The 12,079-nt window shown below is 47.8% G+C and overlaps 1 protein-coding gene across 7 annotated transcripts in view; it reads right to left on the bottom strand.

Moving 5' to 3' along the window:
* The window catches only part of Mtmr14 (myotubularin related protein 14), a 47,152-nt gene that overhangs the window by 13,087 nt on the left and 21,986 nt on the right, over nt 1-12,079 (bottom strand). For all 7 annotated transcript variants that reach the window (XM_041634163.1, XM_041634181.1, XM_041634173.1 and 4 more), the window contains 6 exons: nt 8,059-8,129; nt 7,433-7,507; nt 3,054-3,120; nt 2,510-2,595; nt 2,183-2,259; nt 1,931-1,967 (listed from right to left, as the gene is read on the bottom strand). In XM_041634163.1, the coding sequence (XP_041490097.1) occupies nt 1,931-1,967; nt 2,183-2,259; nt 2,510-2,595; nt 3,054-3,120; nt 7,433-7,507; nt 8,059-8,129 (413 nt within the window). The remainder of the gene's footprint in view (nt 1-1,930; nt 1,968-2,182; nt 2,260-2,509; nt 2,596-3,053; nt 3,121-7,432; nt 7,508-8,058; nt 8,130-12,079) is intronic.

Below are 12,079 nucleotides of genomic sequence, written 5' to 3'. Positions count from 1 at the left end.
ACAGAGAATGACCTGCTTTGGAGACCCTGCTGCATCTTCCATCTTCTGGGTTTACAATTGATGTGGGTGAAAGAGAGGGCTCAGCAGGGGTGGGCAAGTGCCCATGAGATGGGGTAGGGAAGGAAGGAATGTGCTCCTTTCTTGAGGACACAAAAGTCCAATGTAGAGCTCTCAAATCTTCAGCATACATGTTCTTAATCTTTACAAAGAGGAGGTAACAGTAGCTTCCCACTTCCATCTAAGCCCAAGGAGAGCCACTGACAGGGAAGGACAGCTGGGAGGGCAAGTATCTTGGGCATGGGGATTAGTGGATAAGGCAGATGTGGAAAGGCATTCCATGGGGTGGGGTCACAGGATCTGACACAGGATTAGAACTTGTGTAGGGCAGCTAAGGACTAGTTCGGAGTCTGCTGTGCTCAGGTCCTGTGAGGCCCAGGTCTTTGCTGTGAGTTAGTACAGGCAGGAGGTGCTGATTCTGGCAGCAACCCCATTCCCATGAGTAAATCCCAGCCAGTGCCCTAGTCCAGAGGCTTCAGTCTATTTAGCCTACATAGCACACCAGTGATCCCCAGAGATGCAACCCATGAGATACAGGGAAACACCCACACATTCCCACAGGGCCCTGTAAGAGTCCCTCCAAAATAAAACAAAAAACCAGGCAGAGGGTTGCTCAGATCTCGTCAGTATGAAAATGCTCTATTATATAAAATGACACAGGTGTTCCATCAGACTCTTCAGCCTTTAATGTGCTAATATATCCAGGGAACCTCAAAGCAGAAGACAGGGTAAAGAGGCACATAGTAGCTGTTTTTAGCTTGTTGTTTTATAGAGGTTTCTGTAGTCTGGGGAGGTAAATTAAAACCCAACCCTCCAGTCTCAGAGACCTTTGCATACATTGAGGGACCTAAGGGTGGGACTCAGCCTAGGCAGCTCGGCTTCATCTTTGCCTTGATTCTCTGAAGGGAGCATCTGGCCTGCTTTGGGAGAGGAGAGAGATGGAGTGGAGGACAGAATGTCCTAAAGCACCAGCAAAATCTCCAAACAAGAGTCTACAAAGAGGCCTTCTGCCCAGATTTCAAGGCCGAAGGCTCTGCCTCTGGCAGAGTTCATGGGGCCTCCAAGGAACGGGCTTATGAGCTCCGCAGCCCTGCAGTCACATAAGTGCTCAGAAGAGATTTGGAAGGGGGACGAGCAACTAGACAGGAGCAACAAAAGAAAGCTGGAGATAAGATGCCCAAGAAGGAAGCAAGCTCAGGAGCGGGAGGGAGAGAAGAAGATGCTTCTGAACATTGGAGATGAGGGGAGACAAAGCCAACACTGTCCTGATAGGCATCTCTAGCTCTGAGCGAGGTACCAGGAGACTCAAGGTTATGCTGCTCAAGGTCACCAAGGCAATAAGCAGGACAAATAGACACACGCAAGCCCTACTTAAGATCTGATGCTCGGGAAACCATGACAAGCAGACAAAGATATGGAGATGGCAGAGGAATTTGACCACATTGAAGAGGAGGGACAAATGGACCTGGAGGTAGCCTACAGATGAGAAGTGGGCAGGACAACACCTTGGGAAAGGGAAGGGATTGTGTGTGCAGCAGGACTGAAGATAGCAGTGCTTCATGTTTCGGCCCTGAGCATGGGTCATGGAAAGCACCCTATACACTGGTTCCAGAGTCAAGTGCAGAAAGGAAGAAATTAACTTAAAAAAATCACAGCAGCTGTGACCAGAACTTTTTCTGCAGTACAAAGGGAACCTGAGGTTCACACAGGGCTCTGTGTTCTTGCTTCCCCTCTGCTCCCCAACACTGCCTGGGGGAAGAAGATGGTGACCTCATCCAAGTATCCTGGGTTGAGAAACTGCCTCTACAGCATGGCAACCAAGATGAACGTCATTCTGTCTTAAGGTGTGGTATAGGTCTATGAGGGTACTCACCTCCTCTCCTTTGCTGAGCCTATCCACCAACATGTGCCTGAAGAAGAAGAGGGAGGAGTCAAAGGGTGTAACACGGGGCTGCAGGAGGCTTGTGCACCAGAGGCAGACCAGTCTTTGGCACTAATGCATCAGATGAAGCCTGCCAACATTTCTGATCTTTTCCAAAGGGAGCCAACTGTTTTCTTATCTCTGTTCCCCATAAAAAATACCATGCACATACACCTCAAAGGCTGGTGTTCCTTGAAAACTTACCCAAAGAGGAACCAGTCATAGGCCACAGTCAGGTAGAGGATCTCAGCAGGCTTCAGAGATGTGTGGATTAGCCCATCCTGGGAGAGACCAAAGGTGGCAAGATCAGAAAGGTCCTGGTATAGACCTCCTTACCCCAGGAGCAAACCACACCATAGACTGGGTGACTGTGCTCACTGACCAAGAACAGGGTTAAACATGACACCTGCTGAGTGTGCCCTCACCCCACAGCGTCTCTGCATCTTGGAGATAATAATTAAGACACGAAAGGGTAAAGCCTAAAATGGTCTCTGCATGTTCCCTGACTCCAAGACATTTATTCATACTCACAGCCCATAAGGAAAGGCGTAGAAGAGAGATGAAAAGAGGGGTCCGATCCCAGCCTGAGATACAGTGTACCAGCAGCCCGCGGTCATCTGTGGCAGAACAGGAACACCAAATGAGAGACCCAGACAGGGGTTGATGAAAAGGCCTCCAGGCCAGCTTAGTGTCCTCTTCCCCAGGCACCTGTCCAAGGCTATTCCCCAATTTCATCCTAGATATGGGTGAAGTACCTAGTATGGTCTCTCATATTTCTTCTAGTTGAAGTTCTGTTTTTAACTGTTTATCATTGTGTTTGTGTACACATAAGCATGCACAGGCCAAGATCAGAGAACAACTTTTGGAAATTGGTTCTCTTCTTCCACCTTGGTTCTGGGCATCATACCCAATTTATCAAGCTTGTGCAGCAAGTGCTTTTTCCCACACAGACATCTCATCAGCATACCCCTGGGAAGGAATCCAGCCTGAAAAGTCTCTTGGCTCAGGGGATTCTCAGAGACCTAATCCTACATTCCTGACCAGCATTTCACAGGCTTGGGATCCTAAGACTCACCATCACTGTTAACAATGGAAAGCAGCAGTTTCAGGTAGTTTTGTGTTTGTTGCACCAGGTCCCAACTCTGGACAAAACAAGATTGAGAAATAAATATTAACTAGGACTTAGAGGAAAGAGGAACATGAGTTTGAGGCTTAGCTACATACAGAGTCTCAAAAATTCCCAAACAAATACAAATGCCAGAGGGGGTGTAGGTTGGTGGTGGATCACATGCTTTTGCATTTAAGAAATGTCAGATCCATCCTAGCACCAAAATCTAACAAAAATGATGCCAGGTGTAATGATACGCCCTTTGTAACCTCAGCTCTTAGGAGGCCTAGGCAGGAGGATGAGGAATTCAAGGCCAACCTCAGCTATACCAGCCTGGTATATGAGGCTCTATCTCAAAGTTACATATAGTGCCAAGCATGATTTTTGGGCAGCAAGTAAACAAGGCTCTTGGTCTTAAGCTAAAGGCCCCAAACCCCAAGTAACCTGAGACATTCATTCCTCAGCTTCAAGAGCTCTGCTTGTATCCATCAGCCACCCTCCCTTACTCAGTGTGCTGGTGAGTGACAGATAGACGCCTCTAGCAGGTGTTCTTAAGCAACCTCATGCCAACAGCTTCTAAGTGCAGGGGTCCAGGGTAGACACTGTTTCCAAACAGCCATGTAAAAGAGTCATTCTTTCATCTGCCACCACACCATGGAAACCAACACAAACACTAACTTTCTCAATTGTCGTTTAATTTACCTTTATTGCTGCTCACTGCATGCTATCTTTTTTTGTCACTGTTTAACACTGTGTGTGCATGCATGCATGCATGTGTGCGTGTGTTAACACTCCTGGGGTAGAAAAGACAGCTCAATGGCTAAGAGCTGTTCTTATAGAGGAACAGGGTTCAATTTCCTGTACCCACATCTGTAACTGCAGTCCTGAGGGGGTTCCAGGGATTCTGTTATCTTTTGGCCTCCATAGGTACTGCACACAGTGATGCACTGACAGGCATGCAGGCAAAACACCCATACATACTAAACAACAAGATGCATTCCTGCCATGGCTTATGTCTGAAAATTCAGAGGAGAATTTTTGAGGGCTGTTTTTTTCTACTTTGCATGGATTCAGGGGATCAAATTCAGGGTGTAAAGCTTGGCGGCAACCACCTTTACATACTGAGCCACCTGGCTGGCCCTTTCCCTTTTTAGAGATTGTCTTCCTATATTAGCCTAGGTTGGGCTGGAACTCACTATCTTTCTGCTTCTGCCTCCCGACTGGTGGGATTATACATATGTACTACCACCTCTTGGAGAAATAATATATACAGTCTATTTAGCAGACACTTGTTTTATTTTAATAAGAGGCTCATTTAGGTGGGAGTCAGGAAATATATAATGCTGCCAAGAATCTGTTCTAGCCAAGTGAGAGGGCTAGACCAGGCACTCTGGAGCAGCCCACTCCCAATCTGAATTCCATAGAGGGGCCTGACCCAGTTCTGCAGAGCCTTTCCCCCTGGCTAGGGACAGCCTGTGCTCTCTTAGGACACAACTGCCTATCAGCGTTCTGGGCTGTGCAGAGAGGGTGGCGCATGCCAACGAGAGAGCACTTCCCGGGGGGAGGGGAACACGGCACCTGTAATTGCAATGGTTTTCCCAGGAATTTAAAGCAGACTCATTTACCTGACCCTCCCATGCCCCCAGAGAGTTCTGACCCACTTTTAGCAGCTCCAGAGACCTGCTGCAGCATTGTGCTAATAAAGCCATTACCAGCAGGAGCATGAGGGTCTCTTTACACAGCTGGCTCAACATGTCTGACACACTATTGCCAAGAGGTTTCCTCTGAGCTAAGCTTCTGCAGAGTGAGGACAGGAGCCATGGAGCATAAAGCCTCAGGTTAGGCTTGCTAGTAAAGATAGCAGCAGCAAGGGGAGGGGAGGGACCAAGCCTGGGGCTCTGCAGAGTGCCAAGTGTGCAGATCTAAAGGCGACTTTGATCAGAAAGAGACAGCATGTTCCCAGGGCTGGGCCTGGTTATCCATGGAGAGGGCTGCACTAGGAAGGCCCAAACCGCACAGCTGGGCTGAGGGATGGGTCTGGCACCACCAGACTCTAAGATTTACAGGAGAGTAAGAAACAAAACACGTGAGACTACTGAATGTGAGCAGTGTCCGCTCCTGATGCTCATCCCATGCACTCCATGAAAAAGCCTCCAGGAGCAGAGCAAAGTGAGCGTAAAGTGGAGTGAACAAGAGAGTCCATCACCCAGTGAGGAGAAGAATAAAGGAATCTGGGACCCCAAAGTTAACATGCTGAGAGGGCAGAGTGCACCCCTGGCTGAAGATGACATGAAGAGACAAAGTGAGGCAAACTGGCTTGACTGCTTTATTCAAGGAAGCATTCCTTTGACATGCCCCCCCCCCCCCCCCCCCAGCATGCCTGAATCACATTGGCGTTCCTGCTCTGCAGCCAGCTAAGTAGTGGTCTGCTTCTCACTGCTGTGAAGGCACTCCAGCATGCCTTCTCAGAGAACACTTACAACTCAGAGATCCTAGTGAGGCCTGGGATAGGGCTGCCAACCCCATCTTCCGGGAAAGGCAAGGTCTGTTCAAAGCCAAGGAGCCCAACAACTGCAGCATCTCCAACTACTTAGAAGAGGTCTTACTTCCTCCCTAGAGACAGCCTTAGCAGGACCAACATATACCGCCCCTCCTGTCACCCCATTTGGTGAGTAGTTCATCACATCCATTTGGCACCTGCATTCAGGAAAACAGGCAGCTCCAGAGAGACCAGAGGGCAGCTTAGGGTAGACGTCACCTGAGAGCTCAGTACACAAACTGAGGAATGTGCAGTCTCTACTTGGCTATTTAACCTGTGAAACCATAGCCCAGAAAACAGGACCCCACAAACCTAGTCTTTAGATCACAATGAAGAGCACCAGCCTGCTTTCCCTCTCTGATGACGCTCTTATAGAAACACTTATTTAGGAGATACCTGACATTCCCCATCCCCCGTCTCCCCCCCCCCCCCCCCCCCCGGCATGTACCCAGATAGCTGCCTGGGCATCTAAGCTGTTATTAAGGCTAGTCAGAGATAAGATAAATCCCTGCTGGCGAGGTGGAATGGTAGGTAGAGGCATTTGCCACCAAACCTCATGACTTGAGTTCAATTCCCTGGAATCTGCATAGCAGGAAGAGAATTGGGTTAAGACAAATCCAGTCCTTGCCTTTACAAACTTCCTGGGTATCACAAAAGAGAATGGGGCCTCCCGTTGCCTAAGAGGCAGGCCAGGTCTGAGAAAAGGAAACCTTAAGGCTGTGTGGGAGTTGTATAATGCAGGGCACAAATGAAAATGGTAGGGAGGCAGGATACTTTGGATAATCACCGGCTTAGCTGTCCTCCCCCGCCCTCTCTCCCTCTTTCTCTCTTCAGGGTATGGGGTGGACAGGTTTGGAGACAGGATCTGCTAAGTAGCCCAGGCTGGCCTCAAACTTGCAATGATCCTGAGTAAAGGATGACAGGCACGTACCCCAACACCTGGCTTTATGTGCAGGGGGTGTTGAGGAGATACACAAGCTGTGGGTTCTCTGTCCTCATGGAGCTCACAGAAGCAGATCTCTAAAATCAGTAACTATAGCTCAGTGGAAAATTCCATGATAGATACACCCAGGGGGCTAATGGGAAGGTAGATGCAGACATCCAACCATCAGGGATGGGGAGAGGAGGCAAATCAGGAAAGTCTTCCTGAAGTGGACACAGAGCCAATCCTGAAGGACAAGGTGTCAGCCAGACAGGAGGAAGCTGAGAAGGGGCAGGCTGCAAGGGAGACTCCCAGCAGCTGTCAGCTTGTGAGGGTTAAACAGTGTGGAGAGCCAGCTCTATCTTTCAGGTTTCTGCAGTCAAATGAGGTCAGGCAGCTCTGCACTTCCTCTAACAGAACCCATTAAAAAGAAAAACGAAAAGCTGCTAAGCCCAGATGTGGAAGAGCAGATTTTGTGAAGTTCCCTGGAAACAGATCCCCCTGGTGGACACAAAGCACTGAGTTACGTTTGGAAGACTTTGACTCTCTGGGTCTGGAGCAAATAAGGAAAGCCATACACGATGTACAAGATAGTGCACACCTTTAATCCCAGTGCTCAGGAGGATCTCTGAGTTCAAGGCTGGTCTGATGGTCTACACAGTTCTAGGTCAACCTGGGCTATACAGTGAGACCTTGTCTTAAAAAAAAAAAAACCCCAAAACACACACACAAATAAAAAGACAGTTCAATAGGCAAGCAGTTTCTCGTTATCTGGGCTGTGGGATGTCAGAATACTACAACATTTGCACAAGGTCTCAAAGGATGGACAACGGGGTCCCTTGGTTACACCATCCCCTCATCCTGCCTGCATGATCAGGCCCTCACCTGATACTGGCTCCAGTCAATGTTCAGAGAGCGAGTCAGGAAGTCAGGGATGTTCAATGGGGCATCGACATAGTCCTGAGAACAGAATGACACTGTGAGATGTAATTGGCCAGCATATGTAGCTGTGGCGACAACAGGCCCCAGCCCTGGAGCTGTATCCACCATAGGTAGGACAGCCCTCCACAGTGCTCGCCTCTTCTGAACCAGATGCCTCGGGCCCTCTGGAACTGACTGCTTAAAAAGCAAAGTGACCAGGTCACCATAGCTGAATGGAGTTTATCTGTCAGATACTGAAGTATCTGAGCTGCAAGAAGCAACAGCAAGCCACGCATGGCCTCTGGAGACTCCCTGTGCATGATCTCCTGCTTGAAGAAACAATGCCGTTCCCAGTCTTCACAGAGTAGAAGAAGAGGAAGGCTAATTGTTCCCTAATTTGGCTTTGAAGACTTTCTTTTATGGAGAGGCAGTCATGAAAAAGGGAGCAGAAAAGGTGTGCAGTGAGATATTAACACACACATACAAGCAGCAGAGGAAGAGAAAGAAATAGCGAGATGAATTCAGGCAAGAAGAATAAAGAAAAGGGTCTCCTGCTAAAAAGAAACATGGTTGAATATTGTTACTCATACCTGCTTCCAGTTAAATATGAGTCCTTCAGCCATGTAATCCCGATCCTTATACTCCTTGAAGAATTCACAGCCTGGAAAAGAAGGCAGCGTTATGGCACCTTATTAGCAGTTCCTGTCCTGCTCAACAGCTCCCTTGCCACCTTTGACTCTAGGTGCTGGAGAACTCAGGAGCCATGAGCTCACCAGGCTTTCTGCACGGTGGCCCTGGGCAGGCTGAGGCTGACTGAAAGCTCCTGAGCACCACCATTTCCAGCTATACAAGGTCCCAACTGTCCTTGTACTATCTGTGTTCCTTGGTCACTACAGGCACCTCCCCCTCACTGCAGGTCCCTTTATCCTACAAGTTTCTAGTGCCAATCACAGCAGATAAAGGCAGTGCTCACAGCAAGAGTTCACTTTCTTGCAGAAGCTAAGGCAGCATCTTCGAAATGGGGGTAGCAATCCCAAACTACAGGTTTCGGAGAGGACTGCATATCCTTACTCCAGAGGCATGGGCAGTGCCTGCAAGCTGACAAGTGCTCAGTGGACATCACTACTGTCAACCCAGCAGGGGGAGGGCACATTCGTCATCATTCAAACTTCCTCATAAACTACCAGGTGGAGGCCTCGGCAACAGAGGGAGGAACTGTGCAGAGAAGAGCTTTTGGAAGCAGACCCAACTTAAAAAAGTACGGTTTTACCCACACCTATGACTGGGAATAAGTTGGTTAATGTCACTAAGCCCTGGTTTTCCTACTTGTGGGATGGTGGCTTTAGGTGAAATACAGTAATACATATAAAACAGTATAGTCAGTTGCACAGCTGTTTGGGTATCTGTGACATTCAAATGGCAATACATAACTGGCACTATACTGCTCTTGTGACAGGAATTCTTAGTGTCAACCTTGACTTAGTCAACCAGCTTTTTGTTTTGTTTTTCTGAGCAGGGTCTATGTAGCTCTGGCTGTCCTGGGACTGGCTATGTAGACCATCCTGGCCTTGAATTCACAGAGATCCAAACCTGCCTCTACCTCCTAAGTGCACCACCATGACAGACTCAGGCAATATCTTGTTCTGCAGCAGCCAGCTGTCTTGGTCAGAGAGGAGGCTTGCCCCTGGGCTACAGCCTGCCTTTGTGGGATGAACACAGCCATTTTGCTGAGTGGGCTCCTGTGACATAAAGTCACCGGGCAGGGGAAAGCAAATGCAGAGGGAACAGTTTCTTAGAATTACTCTGAGCTCCCCAGGTCTGCGTGTGCAGACTTCAGCAGGCACATGGGTTTGGTACACCAAGTCCAGTGAGAGCCCTTAATTCTGTGAGAGACCAGAGGCTGAATACTCAGGGAACTCTACAACAACCTTTAGGCTTGCTTCAAAGCAAAATGAGGGTCTTTGTGGAGAGAAAAGTGGGGACCAATCCATGTGCCAAATTTGGCTTTTATTTTATACTAATCCCCCAGGTTCAATAATGATTGAGAAGTCAGGAGATAATCTTCAGTCATAATACTTCAGCCTATTTTAGGGTGCCTTACCAGGAAAGAGAACAGCTATAACTACCAGGCAGGGGCCTTGAGCTTATGAGCCTGGGCTAAAAGGAGACACCAATTATCTCCTAGGGCACCATGAAGTGATTTGCTTTCTCATATCCTTACTTGCTAGATCAACTTCTGACAAAGCCCAGGATGCATATACTGTTTTTGTGAGAAACTGACAAAATTAAAACAGACTTGGTACCCAGGGCTGTGCCTGCTGTCATTACTTCAACAAGCTTCTGAACCCAGTAAGGACAAAGCAGGGGATGGCAACAATTCGCTCCAAAGGATACAAACCAGTGGGCAGTTTGGCCCCATCTATTCTCACACCCTGAAGGAAGAGTTGGGAGCACTGCCCATCTACATTATAAGTTAAACTGATGCTATCTTTAGTCCCTCACAGGACTCAAGTGACAGTCCTAAAAGGTCAAAGGTATGACTGTTCCCCCTGCCCTTGGTATGGACCTCAGAAGCCCAGACATGTAGTCATGATCCATCACCGCTGATCCAACACCACAATTTTTTCCTTCACTTTCTATAAAAGGAATGACTTTCAATAACAGCAATTTTGTAAAGTGATACAGACATGAAAAAAACCTCAAGAACACAAGCATGTTAACTAAAAAGTGCTTCTGCTCCTTTACCCCTTATGGCTGTGTCTGGCTTTTTTTTTTTTCTCTTGATTGTCCCTGTACCCTCCTCCTGACTCATAAAATCATCAGATAAAGTACATAAAAATTTTGGGGATCTTTATGCCATCTTTTCTGCTCAGTTTTGGTAGTACGTTTTCCTAACACACTGGGAATATCAACCAAATTAATTCTGTACCCTACTCTTCACCTTTTGTTAAAACAGGGTCTCACCTGGCCTGGAGCAGACAACATAGATCAGGCTTGACCTTGAATTTGTAGTGTCTCTTTGCCTCTGCTTCTCAAGTGCCAGGATTACAGGTGTTTGCACCAGGTGCTCTTGTACACTGTATTGAGCTCTATTCTATTATGGAAGTACCATCATTTACTTCATTCTTATTCTGGTTAATGAGACTATGCCCTGTGAATTTGCTATTACAGGCAGACATCATACTAAATATCTTCAGCCCTAAGCCAGATGGACTGTAGACCAATGACAGGTTAACAAAGGGTGTTAACATTTGAGGAATATGTAGTAAGTTGCCAAACTACAAACACAGACGCCATGCAGCTCATCGCCAGGGCAGACGCGATGAAGCTCTGACCCAGGATGGATGTAGGCTAGAATCTTCCTGGTAAGCACACCTTGGGGTGCTACACACATTAACAGAAATGGGTAATCAAGATGTAAGAATTAGCCAGTAAGAAGCTAGAGCTAATGGGGCAGGCAGTGTTTAAATGAATACAATTTGTGTGTTATTTCGGGGCATAAGCTAGCCAGGTGGCCGGGAGCCGGGCTGTGGGAAGAGGCCCGCAGCTCCCTCAACACTGTACTACTGCTACTGGAATGAAGCAATGGCACTAACACATGGTACTAACTACTATGTTTCCTACCCATGCCCTTTTTGGAACTCAGCTATAAACAAGCAAACGGATGCCTATTCCTTAGGGAGCACACCACATCACGTGGAGTAGCTGAGGCTACTCCCTAGCAGCCTCTCCTAGGAGGACGACACTAGGTCTGAAGCATCTGCAGAGCCACTGATGGCTCTAGTACAGAATGCAAGGGCATCAAGTGAGGAATGGAAGAAGAAACTTTTGCCAGCACTGTCAAGCCCAGTGGCATCTTCATAACCTACATCAGTCCAAAGTTGCTCTTAGACAAGAGAAGGTTCCAAGAGCCTTTCTTCCCACAAACTCATCAGAACCATAATTTAGAGTCTATTGGGGCTAGGTCTCTCACTTTATTCTGAAACAAGTGTCATTATTCCCATGTTATGAAGGATGAAAACGGTGCTCAGATAGGTTGAGGGGCTGGTTCCAGGGCACCTAGTGCCAAAGGCAGGGAGCTACACCTAGTCCTACAGGAAGCCAAAAACAGAGCTGGCAGAAAAGAGCGTCATGAAACTGCATGGAGGACACTGAGGATGCCAGATCATCAGGAGTGGGTCTAAAGGCCATCAGTCGTCTGATGAGGATATCTCTCACAAGAAGCTTGCTGAATTTGCAATTCTAAGAGAGGCTACTGCTGCCTGTTCTTGATAATGACTATAGGGCTCTAAGACTAGAAAGTAAAGTCCAAGCCCAAACTGAGGGAAGATGCCAGTGCTGAGAAGTGGGAGAGGCGTCAAGGAGGGAGGACACCTTGCTGTGATTGGCAAAGCCTGGGACCGATGTTCAACGACCAGCAGGGATGGTAGGGAACCAGAGTACTACTACACAGCTCCAGTTTTCAGTGTGAGAATATAGCCTGGCCACAGACACGTGATTGCGTGGCAGAGATCCAGAGTGGCTCTGTGGATACCAAAGTGTCCTATAATATTGGGAGGTTACTGTATAATTACTGATGACAGAGCACTTTTTGCTTTTCTGCTCCACAAA

Source organism: Microtus oregoni, unplaced genomic scaffold (assembly GCF_018167655.1).
Source record: "Microtus oregoni isolate MIOR12 unplaced genomic scaffold, Mior012 000002F_ref0000024, whole genome shotgun sequence".
Classification (NCBI taxonomy): domain Eukaryota; kingdom Metazoa; phylum Chordata; class Mammalia; order Rodentia; family Cricetidae; genus Microtus; species Microtus oregoni.
Note: the sequence above shows the minus strand (reverse complement) of the source record. Positions and strands in the feature narration are given on the sequence as shown.